Source organism: Podarcis filfolensis (genome assembly GCF_964270895.1).
Source record: "Podarcis filfolensis genome assembly, chromosome: 5".
Classification (NCBI taxonomy): Eukaryota; Metazoa; Chordata; class Lepidosauria; order Squamata; family Lacertidae; genus Podarcis; species Podarcis filfolensis.
Window position 1 is genome coordinate 23,736,834 of NC_139608.1, and position 25,554 is coordinate 23,762,387.

General features: G+C 43.6%; 3 protein-coding genes and 1 long non-coding RNA gene across 9 annotated transcripts in view; 2 read left to right on the forward strand and 2 right to left on the reverse strand.

Moving 5' to 3' along the window:
- The window catches only part of ERICH6 (glutamate rich 6), a 34,983-nt gene extending 24,913 nt beyond the window's left edge, over positions 1–10,070 (forward strand). For all 6 annotated transcript variants that reach the window (XM_083613260.1, XM_083613261.1, XM_083613262.1 and 3 more), the window contains 7 exons: positions 56–213; positions 834–928; positions 2,085–2,248; positions 3,423–3,508; positions 5,406–5,564; positions 7,209–7,440; positions 9,804–10,070. In XM_083613260.1, coding sequence (XP_083469386.1) covers positions 56–213; positions 834–928; positions 2,085–2,248; positions 3,423–3,508; positions 5,406–5,564; positions 7,209–7,440; positions 9,804–10,064 — 1,155 coding nt within the window. In that variant the 3' untranslated portion in view covers positions 10,065–10,070. The remainder of the gene's footprint in view (positions 1–55; positions 214–833; positions 929–2,084; positions 2,249–3,422; positions 3,509–5,405; positions 5,565–7,208; positions 7,441–9,803) is intronic.
- The window catches only part of LOC310762420 (glucose-dependent insulinotropic receptor-like), a 153,137-nt gene extending 139,725 nt beyond the window's left edge, over positions 1–13,412 (reverse strand). The window contains exon 1 of the mRNA XM_083613527.1: positions 11,191–13,412. Coding sequence (XP_083469653.1) covers positions 11,280–12,326 — 1,047 coding nt within the window. The 5' untranslated portion in view covers positions 12,327–13,412 and the 3' untranslated portion in view covers positions 11,191–11,279. The remainder of the gene's footprint in view (positions 1–11,190) is intronic.
- EIF2A (eukaryotic translation initiation factor 2A) overlaps positions 1–25,554 on the reverse strand; it is a 108,837-nt gene that overhangs the window by 44,756 nt on the left and 38,527 nt on the right. The gene's annotated exons all lie outside the window — the stretch shown is intronic.
- On the forward strand, positions 3,515–4,714 carry LOC310762524. The gene is made up of 2 exons (XR_014548060.1): positions 3,515–4,202; positions 4,382–4,714. It is a non-coding gene; the product is annotated as an uncharacterized lncRNA (long non-coding RNA).

The following is a 25,554-nucleotide window of genomic DNA, read 5'->3' on the forward strand; positions in this document are numbered from 1 at the left end:
CTACAAAGTCAAGGGCGACGTGGCCGTGAGATAACTGTAGAATCTTGCCTTCCAGCTTTTCTGTTGCCAGCAATGCAGAGATCTTCACGAGTTCATTGTCAATGAGAAAAAGCGCTATGCGAAGGAAGGAGTTCAGCTGATTGATATCACCACTAAGCAGGTCGAAGGAACTGCGGAAGAGAGGAAAAAAGCCAGAGAAAGAGCTCGCCAAAGGTATTGCAAGCCGGCTGGTGTACATGCTACTTTCAGGAACAATTTTGGTATCATTTGGGGCAAGCCAGCATTTCTGAAGTGTTTTGCAAGAAAGAGCAGGGTAATGATTGCAGTGGTACCTTGATTCTCGAACGGCTTGGCTCCCAAACAAATCGGCTCCCGAACACTGCAAACCCGGAAGTAAGTGTTCTGGTTTGCGAATGTTTTTCAGAAGCCAAATGTCTGACATGGCTTCCGTGGCTTCCAATTGAGTGCAGGAAGCAGCCAATCGGAAGCCGCACCTTGGTTTTTGAACGGTTTCAGGAGTCGAACGGAACAGATTAAGTTCGAGAATCAAGGTACCACTGTATATTGAGTTTTGAGCTTTCCTGCTACTTCAGGAGGTATGGCCCTGATTCATAGGCTTTAGCTAATTGTTACACACAAACATGTGCAGTCAAACTTTCTGTTATAGAAAAATACATCGCTGAGCAAGACCAGGGTGATCTGTAGCAGAAGAGCATCTCTTCTGTTTCAGTGGCTAAAAGATCAGCTAGTCACCTTGCCAGCCCTCCAAGAGCATCTGGAATTCAACGTTTAAGAAATTGGGGGTCCATGCCATGTACGTTTTGATTTTGCAGGTTGAAGGAGAAACAAATGGCCCAACAGGCTGTCCACCTCCCGAGAGAGAAAGCAGAGAGAGAAAAGGACGTCTCTCCAACTCATGTCTTTGACTGTGAGTTCTAATTTTTCTGCAAATTATTATGGACAGTACTCATTAGTGGGTGAAACTGTGAGAATGGCTCTTATATAGCAGAGATTGAAAACTGGCACATATTCACTCTTACACTAGAATCTTGCCCTGTCCCCAGCCAGATGATGACACTTGTAGTTCAGCAACATCTGAAGGGTCAGAGTTATCCATCCCTGGATTAAATGGTCTCTTGGGTCAGATCTAGCATGTTCCTACCAATAATAATAATAATAATAATAATAATAATAATAATAATAATAATTTATTTATACCACGCCCATCTGGCTGGGTTTCCCCAGCCACTCTGGGAAACTTCCAACAAAACACTAAAATACAATAACCTATTAAACATTAAAAGCTTCCCTAAACAGGGCTGCCTTCAGATGTCTTCTAAAAGTTTGGTAGTTATTTTTCTCTTTGACACCTGGTGGGAGGGCATTCCACAGGGTGGGTGCCACTACCGAGAAGGCCCTCTGCCTGGTTCCCTGTAACTTGGCTTCTCGCAGCGAGGGAACCGCCAGAAGGCCCTTGGCACTGGACCTCAGTGTCCAGGCAGAACGATGGAGGTGGAGACGCTCCTTCAGGTATACTGGACTGAGGCAGTTTAGGGCTTTAAAGGTCAGCACCAACACTATGAATTCTGCTCCGAAATGTACTGGGAGCCAGTGTAGGTCTTTCAAGACCAATGTTATATGGTCTCGGCGGCCGCCCCCAGTCACCAGTCTAGCTGCCGCATTCTGGATTAGTTGTAGTTTCCGGTTCACCAACACACCTAGATAAGAGATGTGCATTGTATTTTTTTTTAACTCTCTGTTTTATTGTTTCAGGTTAGTAAACAGGTTCATTTAAGACTCTTAATATAAACATACGTTGTAATTTTTACCTTGGCTGCTAATCCAATTTGTGTTGCTGCTGTGTTTTGCTATAATTTCTTTATTCGTTTTTAACTCCATTATAGTGGTTTTTAATTTCATATTGGGAGCCGCGCTGATAATTTGTATTGAAGAGCAAGCTATTAAAAACCCAAATGAAACAAAATAAATCTGAACTAAATTGAAATTGGTTTTTGTTCTACTTGGTTCAAGTTTATTGAATAACCTTTATTGAACAACATTCTGTGCTGCTTCATGTTCCCTAGATACTCGGCAACTCAGCACCATTTCCTACTGCCTGTCCCAATATAGACCTTCTATAACGGGCTGGACAAAGATGCCTCTCCAGGGAATTAAATTCCGAAGTCCCACGAGCCAAGACGCTAGCTACAGCATCTCTAGCTGTGATTTCACTATTGCAGGTGGAAAGGTAACCACCTGGATTTTCCTGCGCTGGAACCCCATTAATGGACCTGCGTCTTCTTCCAGGATAAAAACATTCATAGGACAGAGCATTCTGCATTTGACTATGGCAACAGCTGCACCACACATTTAAAGCACCATAATACCACTTTTTTTAGGGATGCGGCTGGCACTGTGGGTTAAACCACTGAGCCTAGGACTTGCAGATCCGAAGGTCAGCAGTTTGAATCCCCGCGATGGGGTGAGCTCCCATTGCTCGGTCCCTGCTCCTGCCAACCTAGCAGTTTGAAAGGATGTCAAAGTGCAAGTAGATAAATAGCTACCGCTCCAGTGGGAAGGTAAACGGCGTTTCCGTGCACTGCTCTGGTTCACCAGAAGCGGCTTAGTCATGCTGGCCACATGACCCGGAAGCTGTATGCCAGCTCCCTCGGCCAATAAAGCGAGATGAGTGCCGCAACCCCAGAGTCGGCCATGACTGGACCTAATGGTCAGGGGTCCCTTTACCTTTACCTTTAATACCACTTTAAAAGTCATGGCTCCCCACCCCCACATCCTGGAGACTGTCGTTTGTTAAGGATGATGAGAGTTCTTAGGAGACCTCTGTTTCCCTCCCAGACTGACATTTCCCAGAGTGATTTAACCACCAGTCCCTCTTCCTATGGAACTCTGGGATTTGTAGTTCTATCAGGGATGCTGGAGCAGCAGACTTCCTGTATTGACAGAGGGTTGGGTTTGAAGCCACTTTCCAACTCTAGGTTTCCAGCTTTTGTATGGACAGTGATTGGTTTTGGAATGGACTTTAGTTCCTGGCAGAACACAGGCTTGAATGTTTGCCTATGTAACATCCAACCTGGTTGCCACGGAGGACAGGCCTGCGACCGCTTGACTGAGATCTTGCACTCTGGTGCCTCCATTCCCAGAACTGTCAACTGTTAACCGTCACTTGGCTACAGGATCACAGAGCTGGGAGTCAGCAGGTCTGACTAGAAACTCATCAACTTGTAGAAGGAGAAAACTGGGAAGAGACAATTCAGTCGGGCAGCGTAGTTTTTTGTTACCTAATCCCACCACCCTTTTTGTGTAGTGACCTTTTTTTTCTTCTTCTTGCCTTTTGTATACTAATTCTCCTGAAAACAAAATATCGTTTTAAAGTACGTGTCTTGTTTTCCTTTCGTGTGCAGTTGCTGAAAAACCAGTTCTTCCAGCAATACTACAAAAACGGTGTGAAGTTTCTTACCATGTTTCCAGATGGTAGTGCACAAATATTGTATCCTTTTTGTGGTTTTGGTTTTTTTGACTTGTGGCGATAACTGAGGCACATCTTCACAGTATTAAGGGTATAATTCAGCCAAAGCTAAGCACATTTTAAGTCCCATCAATTTCATTGGGAAAAGGTTAAGAACTCAACTAAAATTCAACTATGTGTGTAACTTTACCTCACCTTTTAACCACCCTGTCATGGTCACAGTCAATATTGTGGTAAAGAGGGTGGTTTTTTCCTATTTCTATCTATGCTTATACGTGAGGAGCAGATTCCCATCCTCCTTAGTAATATTGCGAATGTTGGACCAAGGAATTAGTGCTTTACAAAGCTATAAGGAAGTGATCTTTGTGCCTGCAAATGTCAGGGCTGCTATACTGCTTTGTCTCCAATCAGTGCATGTTCCATAACTTCCCCCTGAAATCCTGTAACTTTTTATACCACAACTGTTACGGGGTGTTTTTGTCCCGCTTTGCTTGGGCTGTAGTGCGAGAGTACCGCCCCTGCTGATGGCAGTAATGCAATAATGTTGGAGAAATATTACAAAACTAATAAATCAGAATATGTGGGTGTTCCAGAATAAATCCACCACTATTACTGTATCAGTGACGTGTTGCAGAATGCACCCGTGGAAAATCACCGGTCTGGAGGGGTCCCAAGTGTCAACATGCTGGGACTTGGAAAAGAGCAGCTAGTACAGGTTATTAGTAAGCTATTAATTATGCAATCCTAAAGCCATCAAGGGCAGTGGTTCTCAAAGGGTGTGGTGCGCCCCTGGCACTGCTGTGGCAGGAAGATTCAAGGACAATCAAAAAAACATTTAAATATTTCAGTGCAGTGCAGTATAGTATAGTATCAAAATAATGTTTTTATTTCCAGAATATGGATAGATATTCAAGAGCACTGCTTATTCTTCTACAGTTCCCCAGAATCTATTGTCAACAAGGATTTTCAACTAATAGGAAAGATCAGAAAAGAGAAAGACTTCGTGTTGATGAGATGAGAGTTTGTTTGTCTGTCTCAGATTAGGCCTAAGAGGCAAGCTCACACTTCTCATTGAGTTTGTATACCTACTTAATGTAAAAGGCTTGCTTATAATTATATTTGGGGAACGACCCATGTTCTTATGTAGCTGCATCCTTTTATACTTTCTGGACTTCCCATGTTCATATTATAAAGTTGTGTTCTGTGTTATAAATCAGGCACCACAAAGAGTTGTTTCTTTTTGTTATGCAAGGTATTTCTTATCAGTTAGAAAAGCAGTGAGCTAATTTTTATTCTGAAAGTGTTGCCCAGAGACAAAAGTTGGAGAACCTCTGCACTAGGAGTAAGCCACACTGAATTTAGTGGAATATAACTTCTCAGTAGGTATGTATAGTGTTGCACTGCAAAGGCTTTAAAGGCTATTAATGGCTCATAACTGAGTCTGGGGGGAAATGGGTTACCATGCTACTAGATAAAGGTGAAGATGGAACCAGATAAAAAGTAGCATGTTCCAAACTCCAAGCCGGGCAGCCACAATTTGGACCAGTTGAAGGATTTTCCTAGGAGCTACTATTTCACTTTATCTATTGAAGGTGGTGGGTTTTTGCTGCAATCTTAGCCACTCTGTTTTGCTATTAAGCAACCCTGGAAGGGGTAGTAACAGTGTTTGTTTGGGTTTGTTTGCTTGTTTTTATTGAAGATTTTATTGGGTTACAGAAGTACACATAGTGTTTCTGGTGTTTGTTGTGATATGGTTGCAAAAGCATAGCAGAAAGTAGGACTGAATCGTTCAGAAGTGGTATCCAAAAACACACACGCATACAAAGAACTAATCAGTTGAAGCCATGCACACACCTTGATAACGCGACAACGTTCCCAAGCATGTTAATGGGCCCATTGGAACCTTATCTACATACAGCTATCCCTCTGGAAATCTGGCGATTATCATTGTACGAAGGAATGAGGGCACAGGCTACGTTGCCATAGTACAAGACGACAAGCCTGAGAATGCAGAAATCCAAGCAGTGTTCGATTCCTGTGGCAATGGGACTTGCTATCATTCAAATGGAAATGTGTGGTACGTTCAGTTCATTCAGTTTGGTCTTGTTGGTTGTAAACATTTAGGTTGTAAAATGTATACCAGTGTTTTGTACTTGTAAATTGAAGGGTGGTCAGGACCTCGTTTTCTAATTCAAAAAAATGCTGTGTCCTTTGTTAACCAAATGGCAAATAAAGGATACTGGAGATTACTGGTGAAAATTCCAACTGAACTTTAAAAATGGATTTCCCGCTGATAAAACCACAAGAATTGGAAATTTGAGAGCCATTTCGAAAGGTTCACGTTTGTTCCCAGAATAGTCACGTGTTTCAGCCCTGCTGTGAGAAAGGGAAGTTATAAGACAGAATGGCGTTTTAGCTGCTGGGCCGTGGCTTCCTTTCAGCAGAGGCAGGCTGGCAGAATTAGCAGCAAGGGGAAGAGGTTAGCGTCTGAGCAAGGGACCATGGCTGAATGCCAGTCAGGGACGAAGAAGTAAGATGGATGCAAGAGCAGCCTGACAGGAAGATGTTCAGCACATGAGGTTTGTCCCATCACAACAACACTGCGCTAGGAGAAACGGCATCCTCTGAACTTGCTGAGCTCCGGGGTATTAAAAACCCCAGAAGCCAAATTTGTAGTTCTGCCTCCTGATGAAAGAAATGCTAGGTGATAAATTGTGTAGGTTTTAATCAGTCTGTCAGCTCATTAAATACGTTTACATTTTCCTGTAAGTAAAATCGACCAGTGCCAGTGTGGTGTAGTGGTTAAGAGCGGTAGACTCGTAATATGGTGAACCGGGTTCACTTCCCTGCTCCTCCACATGCAGCTGCTGGGTGACCTTGGGCACACTTCTGTGAAGTCTCTCAGCCCCACTCACCTCACAGAGTGTTTGTTGTGGGGAAGGAAGGGAAAGGAGATTGTTAGCCGCTTTGAGACTCCTTAGGGTAGTAATAAAGCGGGATATCAAATCCAAACTCTTCTTCTTCTTCTTCAAACTTTTTTAAAAAAGAAAACACGTTCCTTGTTTTCACATTGATGAATGCCTATGCCACAGCAGCTATATTAGAAAAGGTACCCCCTCCTATGTCAAAGGAGAAGAAACAATTCTTCTGGGATGGTGTCTGTGTCAAATTAATTGGGGGCAGCTTGTTAGCCAGTAAAAGGTTTTTAATGGAATAATTAGTTAAACACTATCCTATTTATCTAGCAATGGAGACGATGATCCTAAGAGTTGGGTGGGCTGATCTTTGATGAGGTAAGTGACCCCGGTGTGGAGGCAAGCCAGTATTTGGTTTTTGTTGATCCAAACTTGGAGCTTGCCCTTGTACCTTCGCCATCCCCCCCCCCATTTGATTTGGCAGTACAGTGGTACCTTGGGTTACAGACGCTTCAGGTTACAGACTCCGCTAACCCAGAAATAGTACCTCAGGTTAAGAACTTTGCTTCAGGATGAGAACAGAAATCGTGTGGCGGCAGCGGGAGGCCCCATTAGCTAAAGTGGTACCTCAGGTTAAGAACAGTTTCAGGTTAAGAACGCACCTCCAGAACGAATTAAGTTCTTAACACAAGGTACCACTGTATCTGGATGTGAAGATATTTTCAGACAAGGGCTTGGGCTGTACAGCCAGGTTTTCTCCCCTTCCCATTCTGAGGTCCTCTCAAGTTGTTATTTTCCACATTTAGGATAAATGTTACGATTCGAGGAGGACATTATTCGGACGAAGCTGGCAACAAAGTGAAAACGTGGATCTGGCCCAACAATTTGCAGAAGTGCGTCTCGAGAGCACCGTTTAAGCCAGTCTTTCTATCCTTGAACCAGAACGTTGGTGTCAGGATAGTTGAGCAAGACAGAGTAGCCATTTCTTTCCTTGCAAGGGGCAAGCAGGCAAAAATCAACATAGGAGCAAAAGTAAAGGTACTTTATTTCAGAGTTAATATGGAGGAGGGTGGATGAGTTTACATGTTCTTAAGGCACAGCTGAACAAGAGAGGGTGGGATTGTTTTGGGGGTAAATATAGAAAACATTTTCGAAAAAAGGACTGGAGCAGTTTGCTTCGAACTTACAGAACTACTTGAAAAACGAAGTTAAATCGGCCAAAGACTGACACATAGTTTATCTGGTTTGTACAAGACAATGCCTATCGTACAGCATCACTTGACCAAATAAACCAAAATGTCAGTCAGATGGTAGTTGGGGTTCCCCCTCTCTAGTGAACAAAAAGAGGGAAACAAATTATAATTTCAAAAAGATTTATAAAAGCATTTACAGAGATGAATTTGTATAACCAAGAATTCAGGCTGATACCCAAATGATGTGGCTTATAGGATAAGTTAAGAAAAAAGCAGACTGAGAACAGGCCAAGGAAGAATATTATATAAAACTTTAAAATTAAAAATCTAGTAGGTAGAACACTCTTCAGCCATGAAGTTTAAGAATTGCTTATGTAATTCTTGCTTATGTAATAATTGCTTATGTAAACACACTGATCCATGCAGATTATCAGTGTGCCCATAACTGTTCTTGAACGTCTCTCAAGCACACATTGCTTAGCGATATAGTTCCATACATTAAATTTCAGCATATTTGAAAATGAGAGCAGGAACGGCATGCTTTTTTTTTTTAACAGGGAGTGCAAGGAATAGCAGTTTTAGAGAATAAAAGGACATTGGGATGGATCCATCTAAGGTCTATTCAGAATAGATCCATTGAAATTAATGGACCTAAGTTAGCCATTCCTGTTAATTTCAATGGGTCTACTGTGAGTAGGAATAATATTGGACATATTAGCAAATGTTAGAGAATCCAGCCCTTCTTGAGGTTTCAGCAAATGTGGTGCCCATGTGCATGCGTAGAGGGAAGTTTCTGAAATACTCATCTGACCTGAGTTGGTTTTTTGCTATTTCTGCAGTTTTAATGAGGTTGAATAAAAATAGGGTTGGTGTTTTGTTTTTTGAAAGCAACTTTTTAAAGAAAGGCTTTGGGAAGGGAAAACTGAAGGTGGCTCATCCACTTCTGTAATGGCTTTAGAGGTTGCTTGTGCGTAAATAGCCGCCGCTCTGGGCTAGGTTGGCTGGTTAAACCATTTCTCGCTGGACAGCCATCCACTCCGTGGCTGTTCAGTCGCTGGCAGAATCCGTCAGTGGGCGTTTCTTAAACCTTTTCCAACATAAAAGTTGTTTGACGCCCAGTCTCCTCCTACTCTCCCTGCGCGGAAGTCTTCTGCGCAGGGAGGGCGTGGGTAGTGGAGGACCTGTGCTCTCCCCGCTGGTGTCCAGTGAAGAGTCCCGGAGCCTGCTCTCTGCTTCCCCCATTGGCCCCCCTCTATCCCTGGTGTTGCGCTGATTTTCTTCCCCAACAGGAGACCTGCCTCTCTCCGTGCTTGGCCCCTCTCCAGCATCGCTGTGGAGCCTCGCCTCCTCCTCCTCTAGTTTCGATGGCAGTTCCCTGACCACTTAATTCTATGTTCTCAAGTGGGTAGAAATTAGTGCTCTTTGAACTCCCCATTCCTTTTCCAGTTTGTTTTTGGCTTGTTTTTTTCTTTTGTTTTTTACATTTCCCCTCCCACTGGGAAGAATGAGAGGGAAATTAGTGAACCAACAATGCCAACTTCAGGGCTGGCGTAGTTAACCCCTGGTCTGAGGGCATGCTAGGGAATGGGGAAGTTCTCCAAATCACCCTCTTTTTAGCCTTGCCAACATCAAGGGACGCGGGTGGCGCTGTGGGTTAAACCACAGAGCCTAGGACTTGCCGATCAGAAGGTCGGCGGTTCGAATCCGCGCGACAGGGTGAGCTCCCGTTGCTCGGTCCCTGCTTCTGCCAACCTAGCAGTTCAAAAGCAGATCAAAGTGCAAGTAGATAAATAGGTACCGCTCCAGCGGGAAGGTAAACAGTGTTTCTGTGTGCTGCTCTGGCCACATGACCTGGAAGCTGTACGCCGGCTCCCTCAGCCGATAAAGCGAGATGAGCTCCGCAACCCCAGAGTTGGTCACGACTGGACCTAATGGTCAGGGGTCCCTTTACCTTTAACATCAACAAGGTCTGACCATCAGTAAATTCCAAGTAAGAAGAGGGAATCTGGTCCTTGCCTCTCTTCACGCTCAGAGAGAAATAAGAAAGCAATGTTGGTCAGTCTCACAGTAATACTGATTTAATTTCCCTTGATTTAAAACAATACTCAGGTTTCCTTCCCTGTGCGACCTTTCTGACTTTCTGCAAGCGAGAACTGCCATGTGACTTGGGAACTACATTAATTCCTTGCTTTTTTGCTTCCTTAAAAGCCGCTCGCTGAGCATTACCCATGGCCGAAGTTTGTGTCTGAAGATGACCTCTTCCTGTTTGCCTGCCGGATAAAGATTCTCCGCATCTTTGCTAAACTGCAAGGGTGTTTAGATTTTCCTAACAACGACTGGTGGGCTAAGCTCCAGCTCCCTTCGTTTCTTTTCACTAAGGCTTTGAAGTTAATGAACCTTTGTAAGGAATGTGAAATAAGTTCTGCTCTGGACACCTTAATCATGGAAACATTAAATTCACCAGCCTGATCATGATTATGTTATATGAGGATACTTGTTTCGTTGCTCAAAGGAATATTTACCGTTATGTTGAATTCTAGAGGTATTGGAAATCAGATCTCAGGATTCATTTAATAACAGTTCCATTTATGCTGGTCACATAACACGCAGTGCCTTCTTATGTTATACAGAAGGAAAAAGGGACGCGGAGCCTACTTTAGGCAGGAAGTTAAATTAAATTGGCATTTTAGTACCACCCAACTCTATGATTTATTTGTAGGTGCTGTTATGGTTCTGGGTCCAGACTCTAATTGAGGAATTGAGCTTAGACAGGTGGACTCACCCATTGTCTCCCGAGACAGAGATGCAACTGTAATGGTTCTGGCAGCATGGCTTGGATCTTTGTGAGGTTTACAACTCACAAAGGAGCCAAAACTTCCTCACATCTGATCTGCAGCATGAGTCGATTCCTATCATATATGACTTTGTACTGTGGCCTTTCACAAGCAATTGAAGGGTGTAGCAATACTAGAAACCAATTGCTTATGTGCCATGCCTGTCAAGTTTCCCTGAATAGCCCTGCATGGCCACTAATTTCTGCTCTCCGTCTTGTTAGAAAACAGGCAGCAAGTCAGTGGAAGCATCAGCTATATGGGACATCCTCCCAAGAACAGGGGGTGGTGGTGGTTAAGTCTAACAATTTAATAAATTTAATAAATAACAGTGTAATACAGCAATAAGGGTGGGAGAAGAACATAAAGGCTGGAGATAGATTTGGGTTTTTATTTAAGTTTGTTTATTGATGCTTGGATTAAATTAACTGCATAGAAATTGGTGTTTAAACTACACCCAACACATTTTCCCTTCTAGCTCGTTTATCTAGCCACATGTGGAACCAGATAACCAGGCAAAAAGGAACATATATCTTACAAAGGGAAGGTAGACTGGATAACACCACGTACAAAATTCTGTGTTAGGGTAAAATTATTTGCACACTTATTCCCAAAAGGCACTTATTAAAAAGAACACTAAGAGGGGAAATATACGCAGCACTGTTTTCTTAGCTCACTGTTGATCTCTGCGTCACCAAATTATGGTTAACTGCCCAGTAGTGGAATAGATAGAATAGGAAGAAAACTTGGGTGCGCATTTGGACTTTTTCTGCATTACCTTTTTTTACTGATGATCCGTGCACAATAAGCTTTCCACCTGCTTTATGGTGGGTTTCCTCTCTTGGGCCTTGAATCAGGAAATGGTGAGTACTCCTCTGAAACTGTTGAAGGGAGGAGATTCAGGTGGTTGATCCCCAGATGAATTTTGTCTTGTGGCTCCTCCGCAGGGTAAGTCACTTTGGTTTATGATGTTGAAATGGTTCACTGCCAACCTGTTAGACCTGTGGGGTCTGATTTGTCCCTTTCCCTTACACTTCAACATTTTGACCAACTGGGTTCTTATATCCTTGCTGTATAGCGAATAGATAAAAGGATTCATCAGAGAATTGGCTTCTCCTAAAATGTATAACAAATCCTTCAGCTGTGAGCTCAGGATGCAGGAGGTACAAGTAGCTTTCACAATGGCAGCTGCATAATAGGGGCTCCAGAAGAGGACAAAACAGATAATCACAATGAGGACTGTCCTCAGAGCTTTGAAATGGCGGAGAGGAGCAGTAGGGGTATCTGGGTGCAAGCAGACACGCTGGATCTGCTTCTGATGAAGATAAGCAATCCTCCCCACCGAGATATGTAAACAGACCAAGGTCAGCAAGGCAGGGATATAGATGCCAAAGCAGATTATGTACAGGTAGTCACTCTTGGCTGCTGCCAGGACCCCACAGCTACCTGAGAGTTCACTTTGTTGAAGTTGTGAGAAAATAAGTGGCATGTGTCCCACCAAGAAGGAAACTGTCCACAGGACAACAAGAGAGAAGACTATAGGTTTCTTGCTCATAAGTGTAGGGTAATGAAGAGGCAGCTTCACTGCCAAGTACCTGTCCAGAGAAACCAAAAGCAAGGTGAGAATGGACCCAATGCAAGGAGTGATGCTCATGCAGATCCGCAAGAGACAAATAAACAGATTTCGGTCAAATAGTGCATCTGTTGCATCATCCAAAGCTTCCCCAATGCACATCACACCAACCAGCAGATCAGCAGCTGCCAAGTTAAGGATGAAGACATAGTTTCTGCTTGGTTTCTTCTTTCTCAGCTGACAGATGACTATGATCACCAAGAGGTTGGATGATGGGATGAAGACGCTTAAGAAGGCATGTAGCACTGTACACAAGGTATCCGGCATCTTCTTTGGGAAGCAGCAGTGGAAACTACTGGGTTTAACATATGCGTTGCATACGCAACTTACAATCAATCCACAAGAGGCGACATCAGGCTAGGAGGAAACATACTACTGTTGAGAAACTGGTAAAAGTAACAGCAGCAAGAAGTGATGATCCAGTGTCTAGAATCCATTGGGTCTGCTCTGCTGGTCAGATGGTTCCTTTCAAACTTCTGGGCAATGTTTGCCATTGAGAGAGATTGCCAGCATAACTGTAGCTTCCGAGTTCTTTTCCCTGTGTGAATATAGGTTTTTCTTTTTCACCTGGCAGAGGTGTGTCTGAAGATGCATGAAGGCTTCAGGCACAGTGAACTGGTTGGCTTGAGGAGGAGGGGGAAAACACCTGGGGCGGGCAGTGCAGCCTTGTTCAATCAGTTCCTGAAACTGTCTTTGACGCAGAAAGATAAGGAAGGCATTTGACAAACAGAGTGGAGAAACATTGTGAGCTCCCCCCCCACCATTAGGCAGCTAAAAGGAACTCGTGCAGTTTAAAAAGCATGCTCCGTATGCATGCAGGAAAATATCCCTTCGTGTTTATGCTATTAATGTCAATGGAGTCAAATTATTTGATCTCGGGTAGAAAACATACTTCAGTTACTACGGCCAGAAAAAGGTCATTGTTTCCAGTTTAGTGGATATTGGATGTAAATACAAGGCTAAGATGTGAACTGGTAAAAGCTCACCAGAATCCACGCTTTCCAATACTGGTTGACTTTGTTAAGCCAAAAGTAAAATGGGGGCTTAGTACTTCCTACATTTTATTTAGGAATGCAGTCTTGGTGTATTTCCTTACTTGGATTATTAAGTCCCATTGAACTCAAATCTCTAATAAGACAAGAATAGGATCACACCGTTAACTTGACTAAACACTTTTTAAAAATCAATTGTTCCGCATCCTCTAGCTGTCTTTCAGAGAAGGGAAGGCTTGGAGGTATATCACCTGCACTGCCTGCAACAAGTTCTAAATTCAATCCCTGGCAACTCCATGTATGGCTAAGAGAGCCCTCTCCTTGAAAACTGTTGCCAGTCAGTGTAGAAAAAATGCCAAACTAGCTGAGGCTCCAATACTTTGGCCACCTCATGAGAAGAGAAGAATCCCTGGAAAAGACCCTGATGTTGGGAAAGATGGAGGGCACAAGGAGAAGGGGACGACAGAGGACGAGATGGTTGGACAGTGTTCTCGAAGCTACAAACATGAGTTTGACCAAACTGCGGGAGGCAGTGGAAGACAGAAGTGCCTGGCGTGCTCTGGTCCATGGGGTCACGAAGAGTCGGACACAACTAAACGACTAAACAACAAAAGCTGGATTAATACAGTGGTACGTCAGGTTAAGTACTTAATTCGTTCCGGAGGTCAATACTTAACCTGAAACTGTTCTTAACCTGAAGCACCACTTTAGCTAATGGGGCCTCCTGTTGCCGCTGCGCCGCTGGAGCACGATTTCTGTTCTCATCCTGAAGCAAAGTTCTTAACCTGAAGCACTATTTCTGGGTTAGCGGAGTCTGTAACCTGAAGCGTATGTAACCTGAAGCATATGTAACCCGAGGTACCACTGTTTTCTGACTCTGTGTAAGGGAGCTTCCTAACACTTGCATGTTTTAGGTTGCCAAGGAATCTTGCATTTTCCTTCTAAGTTCAAGAGTATGCGTTTGAGAGTTGTGATTTAGGACAGGGGTAAAAAACAATGTGGTGTCTTCGAGGCATTTTGGTCTGTAACTCCTGTCAGCCCCAGACAGCATGGTCAAGGCTGACTGACAGTTCAACAGCATCTGTTCTACACAGAACACTCACAGGTTCCCATCCTCCAGAAATCAATGTTTTGCAATGACATTGCAATATAAAAGTGACAGTAGAGGATGAAGAGTAAGAGGAGGGGTGGTACAAGAAGGGGCAGAACAAGTTAGTAAATCTCCTCCATCATCCTCCAAAGCCAAACCCAGCTTCCTGGCAGGTATAGAAACTAAGTCTGTTGCTTATATTTCTGAGAGTAACCAGAGCAGGGCCCCAAATAGAGAGGGACAAGAACAGATAAATTATGGAAAATTGGGTGCTGGAAAGAATAAGCAGTCCATAAATAGTTCAACAAATAGAACTGTGCTCTCTGTTAAGATTTGAGAGGAAAGAGAATTTTATAGTGTACTGACAAAGGTATACCCAACTGTGCTATATTTAGACAACTGCAAGGAACTGGTTCAACTCAGGACTCTAATATGTTGTCAATTTATCCTCTGTCCAAACAGTATTTTCATTAAGTTCACATTTACTGCAGTTTCCAGTTTTATTGTCAACCATACCAAGATAGGCATCACTAGCGACTACTTGTTAATGGCCACCAGAAGAGTTTCAGTAATAGCTCCGCAAACACTGCTTTGGAGAGATTGTACCTTGTAGCTGTTCCTAAGCAATTCACACAGAACATCTGCCAAGCTTTTAGGGCCTGCAAGCTTCTAATCCTAGGTCTTTAAAACAGTGGCTAGTTACAGCTATGAGAAATAGGGACCCAACAGGATACAGCTCATAGGACCATCCTGCAGAATTGATGATGTACTGCCTATTGATTGTGTCCTCCAAGAAGTTTTGACTGGAAAAATGAAAAGGGGTGGGGTGGGGAGAGAGACAGAAATAATCTCTTTTCAAAGACATTACCTGAAGTATTTTTGTATAGTTTCAAAACTGCAGCACCTTGAAAACAGGAAAGGCAAGGCAACAGAATTTAAGGTCCAATGAGGTGGGAATCAATCCATTTAATAATTTGAGCACCAAAGTATTATTTAATCCCTTTGATTGGAAGCCCAAAAGAATATTGAGGAAAAACAAGTATATGGCTTTGGGTGCTCAATAAAATTGTGCGTGAATTCAGTGGGACTTTACTTTTTCCAGGGCCAAACCCTATGGTGTTGTCAGTCAAGATTTGTGAGAGTCGCGTACTTTTGGCTTACTGAAGACCAGTTATGAAGGATTAAACAAGTGATGTTTCCCATATTGCAAGGGTAGGAAGTCTTCAGCCTTCCATATTTATTTTTAGTTCAACTTTATCAGCGCCAGCCAGCACAGCTAATTGTCAGGGACGTGTAGTCCAGCAATAACTGGAGGGCCAGAGGGCGTCACACACCCACACATACACCTAGACTGACAGTATACAGAACATTATTTCTTGTTTAAACTCTCATTTTGTTGTTTTAAAAATTCTGTGAGTCAGGGGTGGCTAACCTGTGGCCTTTCAAGTATTGAACTACAATTCCAATTAGTCCCAGCCAGCTTGGCCAGAGGTCAGAGACGATGGACAATATTTGGAAGGTCTCTCGTTAGCCACCCATGTTGCAGATCAGAAGTAGAGAACCTGATCTGGCCAGCAGGCTATTCTTTTAACTCCTACCCCTTGTGGGCTGAATTTGGTGGGCAAGGTTACCCACCAGAAAATTGCCTGATGTCACAGCGGGTGGCGCTGTGGGTAAAACCTCAGCACCTAGGACTTGCTGATCGCATGGTCGACGGTTCGAATCCCCGCAGCGGGGTGCGCTCCCGTCGTTCGGTCCCAGCGCCTGCCAACCTAGCAGTTCGAAAGCACCTCCGGGTGCAAGTAGATAAATAGGGACCGCCTACCAGCGGGAAGGTAAACGGCGTTTCCGTGTGCTGCACTGGCTCGCCAGATGCAGCTTGTCACGCTGGCCACGTGACCCGGAAGTGTCTGCGGACAACGCTGGCTCCCGGCCTATAGAGTGAGATGAGCGCACAACACTAGAGTCTGGCAAGACTGGCCCGAACGGGCAGGGGTACCTTTACCTTTACCTTACAGTGATGTCACCAGGCTTGCAAAGAACTCTGCGTGGTGTTTTGAAGCAATGCTGATCAGCAGATTTGAAGTCATGCCCTATGAGCTGATGGGCAGTGACTTCAACCATACCTTTCGCAGGGATTGGCCGCACAAGTGCGTTCTCCAAGGGCAACCAGATCTTTATGGAGTCAATACTCTTTGCCCCATGCCTGGCATCACATGACATCAGGTGTGGGAGAGGTGGGCATTGTTTCAGGTAAACAGTCTCACAGGCCCAACTTGGTCTTCTGGCACAGGCCCCCCACCCCCCACTGTAAATAACTGAAATTAAAAGTAACTCTGTTATTAAAATAAACGAATGCTACAAGTAAAAGGGCTTTGGAATGATCTAGTATAAATTACTAGCATCTTAAAAAGTAGAGACATCACCTTGCCAACAAAGGTCCGTATAGTAAAAGCTATGGTTTTCCCAGTAGTGATGTATGGAAGTGAGAGCTGGACCATAAAGAAGGCTGATCGTCGAAGAATTGATGCTTTTGAATTATGGTGCTGGAGGAGACTCTTGAGAGTCCCATGGACTGCAAGAAGATCAAACCTATCCATTCTTAAGGAAATCAGCCCTGAGTGCTCACTGGAAGGACAGATCGTGAAGCTGAGGCTCCAATACTTTGGCCACCTCATGAGAAGAGAAGACTCCCTGGAAAAGACCCTGATGTTGGGAAAGATGGAGGGCACAAGGAGAAGGGGACGACAGAGGACGAGATGGTTGGACAGTGTTCTCGAAGCTACAAACATGAGTCTGACTAAACTGCGGGAGGCAGTGGAAGACAGAAGTGCCTGGCGTGCTCTGGTCCATGGGGTCACGAAGAGTCGGACACGACTAAGCGACTAAACAACAACAACAACAAGTATAAATTACGGGAACAAGCATAAATTATGCTGGTGCTAGAATGTGAAGAAGGGAGGCAATCACATGATTTGTATCCGTAACAAACGAAGGTTTCCCTTTTGTTTACTTGATGAATAAAACACTGCTTCCAAGACATCATACCAAACCTGTTAAGAAGGGTAGGAACAAGCAGCTATTAACCTTGTAGCAGGTTAATGCCTGGGAGTGGAAGGCTTGACATAAATGTGCACAGAAGGCAGCCTGGGAGGAACTCAGCTGCATGTAGCAAAATAAAATTATGAAGGAGAGGCTAAAGGACCACAACCACCAGTCAGTCTCTGCCTCAAATGCAACTAGTCCCTGGTTTTAGGATTCTTCTCTTGAACACTCCCTACTCAGTGCCGGATTTACTATAAGCTAAACAAGCTATAGCTTAGGTCACATGGGTAGGCAAACTAAGGCCCAGGGGCCGGATCGGGCCCAATCACCTTCTCAATCCGGCCCAGGAATCAGCGTGTTTTTACATGAGTAGAATGTGTCCTTTTAAAGTGGTACCTTGGGTTAAGTACTTAATTCATTCTGGAGGTCTGTTCTTAACCTGAAACTGTCCTTAACCTGAAGCACCACTTTAGCTAATGGGGCCTCCTGCTGCTGCCGCGCTGCCGGAGCCCGATTTCTGTTCTCATCCTGAAGCAAAGTTCTTAACCTGAAGCACTATTTATGGGTTAGCGGAGTCTGTAACCTGAACCGTATGTAACCCGAGGTACCACTGTATTTAAAATGCATCTCTGGATTATTTGTGGGGCCTGTCTGGTGTTTTTACAGAAGTAGAATGTGTGCTTTTATTGAAAGTGCATCTCTGGGTTATTTGTGGGGCACAGGAATTTGTTCAACTCCCCCCCCAAAAAATATAGTCCGGCCTCCCACAAGGTCTGAGGGACAGTGGACCGGCCCCCTACTGAAAAAGTTTGCTGACCCCTGGCTTAGGACTCTCTTGGGGGCCCCCCAAAAAAACTAAAGGGAAAAAACCTGGATGTACATTTCCAAAATATAAGATAAGTTCAGCAGTTACTTTGATAATTTACCTATTTTGTTATGTGCAAATGGCTTTAGATACCTATTAGGTCTATAAATTACCATATAGCATATATTTAACACAAAAAACAGCGACAATTTGCTGTTGACAAAGGACAGCTGGACATATAAAGGGCCCCATTACCTTCAGTAGCTTAGGGCCTCATCAAACTAAATCTGGCCCTGCCCCTACTTGAGTGTTAAATTCCAAGTTGATTAAAATTCTGGTTCATTCTCAGAGTAACTACCTCAGTGACTAGTACATCAATAAGTCCTCATCTCTGTTCTACCCCAGATTTCCAAGTGGGGCAACAGTGGGCGCACTGCATGGCCAGAAGCTACAAGAAACCAACTTCCTAAGTGGGAAGAGATGCTGCACATTGTGCTTTTTACACAGCCCTGTTGCAATGCCATGAAGCTAGCTTTAAAACCATGCATTCTCAAAGCAGGAAGGTTCAAAAATAGTGTTGATCTTCTGTACGGCTACAGTTTATGGAAATTAACAACCTAGCAACACACCTGAGCAACCACAAACACAGGTGCACTCTGCTTGCTTGATACTAAAACTGTTTGTTCACATGGAGGTACATTATTCATGGGAAAAGAAAATCCTTCCTTCACAAGATACATTCAGGGTGAGGGGAGGACTATACTGAATGCTGAGAGTTGGGGTGCATTTCACTGGTTATTCAAAAGGCTCAGGAGCTGATCAGCAGATTTGTCAGTAACATTTGATGGTCTGTAATTTACAACTCAAGCTGTGTTAAAGCCAACATGCACATGTAACTCATATCCATCAAGTATCTGTTTCACTCAGATACATACTGAAAACTTCAAAGACAAATCACGTCACAAGATACTCAAATTAGAAACAAAACAGGTGAACGAGCATTAAAAGCTTGTATGAAAGTTAGCTACATATGGATGAAAATTGCAGGCGTTTTAGTTACTGCCTACTGACTAAATAGCTTTTCCTTCCCTAACTCACTAGAGCCAAAAGTGATAAATAAAATAAAATAAAATTATTATTATTATTAATAATAATAATAATAATAATAATAATAATAATAATAATAATTTACTTGTACGCTGCCCATCTTGCTGGGTTTCCCCAGCCACTCTGGGCGGCTTCCAACAAAGATTAAAAATACATTAAAATCTCAGACATTAAAAACTTCCCTAAACATAACCCTAAACTTCCCTAAAAATATACAGCTTTTCCAACAACATAGTGGCATAAAGCCACTTACTTAGATGAAAATGCAATACACTACAGAATAAATTTACTGCAGTTCCTGTTGAAAAGTACAATGTCTGCTACAGGAGATGAATCACTTATTTGACTACTCCTGCACAGGTTTCCTGCATGTGGAGACTTCTCACTCATTCTGATTATTGTTGCCCAAGTTCCATCTTTCAGTTAGTGCGTCACAATAATGTTTGTTTATTTGCATATGCTTGCCAAATGCTGAGAAAAAGATGCTGTACAGCAAATGTTTTCTCGCGAGCATCAACATTTTCTGAACTTCAGACTTGCATATAGTGCTAGCAATCTACTTGCAGAAAACATTTTAGGTATTTCTTTCTTTTTTAAATGAAACCTATGACTTTTCTACAATTTGGCTACAACAGACACAAGAAACCAATTTTTTAAAAAATACATTAGAAAAACTGAGCTCCCCTCTGCACTTACCTGGGATTCATAGTTTGGGGAAGTCCCATAGAAGGGGACAAGCCACTGTTCATTTGTGTGTACATATGTATGAGGGACGCGGGTGGCGCTGTGGGTTAAACCACAGAGCCTAGGACTTGCCGATCAGAAGGTCAGCGGTTCAAATCCCCGCAACGGAGTGAGCTCCCGTTGCTCGGTCCCTGTTCCTGCCAACCTAGCAGTTTGAAAGCACGTCAAACTGCAAGTAGATAAATAGGTACCGCTTCAGCGGGAAGGTAAATGGCGTTTCTGTGTGCTGCTCTGGTTCGCCAGAAGCGGCTTCGTCATGCTGGCCACATGACCCGGAAGCTGTACGCCGGCTCCCTTGGCCAATAAAGCAAGATGAACGCCGCAACCCCAGAGTCGGTCACGACTGTTACGAAAAAGGAGCAATGCTGCTGAGTGCTCCAGATGGCCGGAAAGCCAAACAGGATGTTTATGTTTTGGGACTGTACCGTGGGAACCAGGGACAGTCTGTAAAGTGCTCTGAGAGCCGGATGTTAGCTCAGAGTGTCACATGACCCTGTACTGGAAGTACATGGGTGAAGTTATTCTCTCTGCTGCAGCTGGGTATCAGAGAGTGCAGACATGTTGTTCTCTGCACTGAGGAAAGACAGAAATAAAGGCATGTAAATACATTTCTGTCTGTCTCTTTCCCCTCCCTGGGGATGGCAGGGAGTGAGGGAGGAGGAGTGGCTGTGTTCTTCTTTCACGTTTGAAGAAGGATCGGCCGATAAAGACCTCGCCTTGTCTTGCCGGGAGTCGCTGACGGGGGAGGCCAACAAGAAATCAAGCCGGGCACCTGGATAGAGTGCCAAATTCCTCTGACTGACAAGGCTTGAATCAACATATGGTAGCAGACGCTGCTGGTTATCTGATCCATGGGAATCAGCATGAGAGGTGAAAGGTTGATGGATCGTGTGCCATCCTCTGCACCAAGGAAAGAAGATAACGTCTGCAATTGCAGCCAGAAGCTGAACAGACGGCTGGCCCCAAGAGGGGGTGTTTTCCAAGCAACGGAGCCCCAAAAAGGTATGCTGAATATCGGGCTAAAAGTGTGAATGCAGATTGATTTATTCTCTGGTTCACGAGAGAGCTGCGTTTGGAAAAACAAGCTCTGAAAGAAAGGCTTGCATACCAGAAATTCCTGTGGTGAGATAAGGATTCCCGTCCCGGGGAAGGTTGCTAAGCAACGACAGTCGGCAGTGGAAAACTACTGACACCTGGGGCTGGCTCAGTCAGAGCTGGGAAAGCGAAAGTTGTTTTGACTGTGAGACTGTGGAGATTGCCTGCCTGCCTGAGTGAGAGGCAGAAAAACAGCTCAAAGGAGCTTTTGGATTTTAACTAGCTCGAGTGGGAGAGCTGAGACTTGAGTTCAGCATGGATGCCAAGAAGGGGGGAGTGCCCCTGAGTGCCGTGGTTCAGGATGAACACGACAGGCTTGCTGCACTGGAGGTGAAGGACAGGGGGAGGGAGGAACGGAGTTCTAATTCCCCCACCGATGAGGCTACTGGAGAGGATGCTGTAGCTTTGAACGTTGTCCGATGCTACAATTGCGGACAGGCTGGGCATCTTCAGCGGAGCTGCAAGAAGCCACGCCAGCCGAAAGGAGCGAAGGGCCGCTCAGCAAAGCCTGAGGCGTCAGGCAAAGGTCATACCAAGCCTATGGTGGAACCTGCAAGGGCTCTGATGGCGAAAGGAACCACGCCAGATGTTGGGAACTCGTTTGTAATTGACACTGGATGTAATTTTCATATGTCCCCGCACAGAGGACTCTTTTCGACGTTTAAGAAGCAAAGCTTCGCTGTGGAACAAGCCAACGGTCAGAAGCTGGAGGCGACTGGGGTTGGATCTGTGTATCTTAAGAGTCTGAACTTGACAATACACAATGTTTACTTGGTTCCTGAACTGAAGTTCAATCTGCTGAGTGTTTCGCAGATTGCAAAGAAAGGACTGAAACTGTCCTATGATGATAAGAGCTGCGAGATCTTCAAAGATGGAGAGTTATATCTTTCTGCCAAACAGAAAGGTGGACTGTATTTGTTGGACTTTGAGCAAAGTGATTACATGGAATGTAATTCTGAGTCTAACATGATTTCTCTTGCAGGTGTGACCAAAACGAGCGCCAAGAAGGTGGCCAGGGTCGACAGAGCGTTTCAGCGGGTGTATGCTGATGTGATTGGTCCTCTAGAACCATCTAGAGGCAATGCAAGATTTTATCTTGTGTGTGTGGATCATTTCTCTAACTTTGTCTGGGTTTATGTGTTAAAGAAACCACAGGAAGCCTTGGAAAGGTTTCAAGAGTTTTGTGACAAAGTTAAAGATATGCATGATGCTAACATTGATTGTCTATTCACAGATGAGAAGCAGATTTTTCTTTTACAGGATTTCCAGAGGTTCCTGCAGAAGAAAGGAATCAGACACAAGGTTGCTGTTTCAGCGGAAGCGTGGAACAGGAGTGTTTGTGTAAAAGTGAACAAAGAATTGCAAAAGGGAATGAATGCGCAATTGCTTAGTTCACATCTGCCACATGAGTTCTGGGCGGAGTCACTCATGTCGTTTTGTCATGCATGGGTGAGAAAGGTTTCGAAAGAGTTGGGAAGTTCTCCTTTTGAGAAACTGTTCCGGAGAAAACCTTCTGTTGCCCATTTCAGGGTTTTTGGGTCTCATGTGAGGACAGAAGCTCCAGGTGGAGTAAAGAATGCCAGAGGCATTTTTTGTGGGATATGAAAAGGGTCTCTACAGAGTAATTTTGTCTGAATCTGGTCAGGTGATTCTCACAAAATTTCTAGAGAGTGCTCCTGAAAAGGAGAGAGTGATAGCACACACATTTCCCACAGAGGACGATTCAGATGATGATGATGATTTCACAGAGTACAGTGGTACTGAGAGTGACAGTGATAGCTCAGAGAGCTCAGTCGTCACAGTCATTGAGAGGAAATCTCACACAATGGATAGACCTTCACAGGTGAAGGTTGAACCACTGTTTACTGTTGGAACTGGTTCTCCTAAGAGTCCTGAGACAGAACCAGTGAGCAGAGAGGATCAGCACCTCATACGTAGGTCTGAGAGAGTCACAAAGGGTGAACCACCCAAAAGGTACTCAGAAGAGTATGCTAATTTAGCTGTTGCGTGTGTTGCTGTTGTAAACAACCGAGGACAGGTTGGAGCTGTGTCTAAGTCAGAGACAAAGACACAACAGAGAGTTGCTAGCCAAGGGAGTGCAGATGCACTCGTTCCTTGGAAACCAGACAACCAGAGAGGTACACTGGGGAAACCAGTGGCGGGGAGTTCCAAGGGTGGAACTGAAACAACAGGGGAGTGTTATGTGTATAACAACTGTTTGTTTTCTTCTCTGGATCACGCTATGCATGCCGCAACACGCATTGATTCTTTTGGGGGAGGTTGTTACGAAAAAGGAGCAATGCTGCTGAGTGCTCCAGATGGCCGGAAAGCCAAACAGGATGTTTATGTTTTGGGACTGTACCGTGGGAACCAGGGACAGTCTGTAAAGTGCTCCGAGAGCCGGATGTTAGCTCAGAGTGTCACATGACCCTGTACTGGAAGTACATGGGTGAAGTTATTCTCTCTGCTGCAGCTGGGTATCAGAGAGTGCAGACATGTTGTTCTCTGCACTGAGGAAAGACAGAAATAAAGGCATGTAAATACATTTCTGTCTGTCTCTTTCCCCTCCCTGGGGATGGCAGGGAGTGAGGGAGGAGGAGTGGCTGTGTTCTTCTTTCACGTTTGAAGAAGGATCGGCCGATAAAGACCTCGCCTTGTCTTGCCGGGAGTCGCTGACGGGGGAGGCCAACAAGAAATCAAGCCGGGCACCTGGATAGAGTGCCAAATTCCTCTGACTGACAAGGCTTGAATCAACAACGACTGGACCTAACGGTCAGGAGTCCCTTTACCTTTACCTATGCCTGTATGTAATTCAAGGCTTCAAAATGTTACCTATTCTAGAAGCCTAGAATAAAATTTAAAATATTAACTGACGCAAAGGAAAGAGGTGGATTTGCCCTGCCAGACCTGCCAGACCTTAAACTTTATTATGAATCAGCAGCATTCTGCTGGTTGAAAGACTGGCTGCTTCTCGAGAACACAGACATTTTGGACCTAGAAGGTTTTAACAACGTTTTTGGATGGCATGCATATTTGTGGTACGACCAGGTTAAAGCACATAAAGCATTTAAAAACCATATTGTCAGAAAAGCATTGTTCAATGTCTGGATAAGATACAAAGATTTACTGGAAAATAAAACCCCAAGGTGGTTGTCACCAATGGAAGCGAAAGCTCAGAAAAAGCTCAATATGGAGGCAAAATGGCCGAAATATTGGGAAATATTGGAACAAGAAGGAGACAAATTGAAATTGCAGAGTTTTGAGAAATTAAAAGATAAAGTGCGAGACTGGCTTCATTATTATCAAATAAGAGAGGCCTATAATTTGGATTAAAAAATTGGCTTCCAGGTGGAAAAATCAAAATTGGAAACAGAACTGTTGGAACCCAAAACTAAAACACTTTCAAGAATGTATAACTTGCTGTTAAAATGGAACACGCAGGATGAAACAGTTAAATCTGCTATGATTAAATGGGCACAAGATGTCGGTCATAACATTATGTTTGCTGACTGGGAACAGTTGTGGACCACAGGTATGAAATTTACGGCATGTAATGCCCTAAGAGAAAATATTATGAAAATGATATACAGGTGGTACATGACACCAGTCAAGCTTGCAAAAATATATCATTTGCCCGATAATAAATGTTGGAAATGTAAAGAAAATGAAGGTACATTCTTTCACCTTTGGTGGACGTGCCCAAAGATTAAGGCTTTCTGGGAGATGATATATAATGAAATGAAAAAGGTATTTAAATATACCTTCCTGAAGAAGCCAGAGGCCTTTCTCTTGGGCATAGTCGGCCAATTGGTACCAAAGAAGGATAGAACTTTCTTTATGTATGCAACAGCAGCAGCAAGAATACTTATTGCAAAGTATTGGAAGACACAAGAGCTACCCACCCTGGAAGAGTGGCAGATGAAGGTGACGGATTATATGGAATTGGCGGAAATGACTGGCAGAATCCGAGACCTGGGAGAAGAGTTGGTGGAAGAAGACTGGAAGAAATTAAAAGACTATCTTCAGAAATACTGTAAAATTAATGAATGTTAAAATGATGTTGGATTGAAAATAAGTGGCATTAGCAACAAAGTTAATAAGAATATGCAAAAATGAATTGATAATGGATGAAAATATAGTTATTATATGTTAAGATACAGAGCTAAGATAAACGAAAGAGGGTAAGGATTTGCTGATTTGATTATTTAAATGGGAATACAAAAAGGGGAGGTGTGAGGAAGCCAAGGAAATAAGCTAATGAGTTCAAAGTTACAAAGTTCAAAGTCTTTTGTATTTTGTATTTTGATTCTTCTTTCTTTTTCATGTATTTTTCTATGTTCTTTTTTTTGTATCTTTTTCTTTTTATATGACCTTTTTTCATTTTGTAAATTTATGTTTTTGTAAAACTTCAACAAATATCTTTAAAAAAAACAAAAAACAAAATGTTACCTTGTTTCAGTTTAATTCTTCAGATACATCATTAAACATGTGATATAGAAACACAGTGTGTGTGTGTCCCAAATTACATTCTATTTTTCTTTTGCTCATTCTAATTTTTTTTTACCCAGAATTCAAGTCTAAACAAAAGGATGTTATGTTTCTGCCACCTCCAGCTGC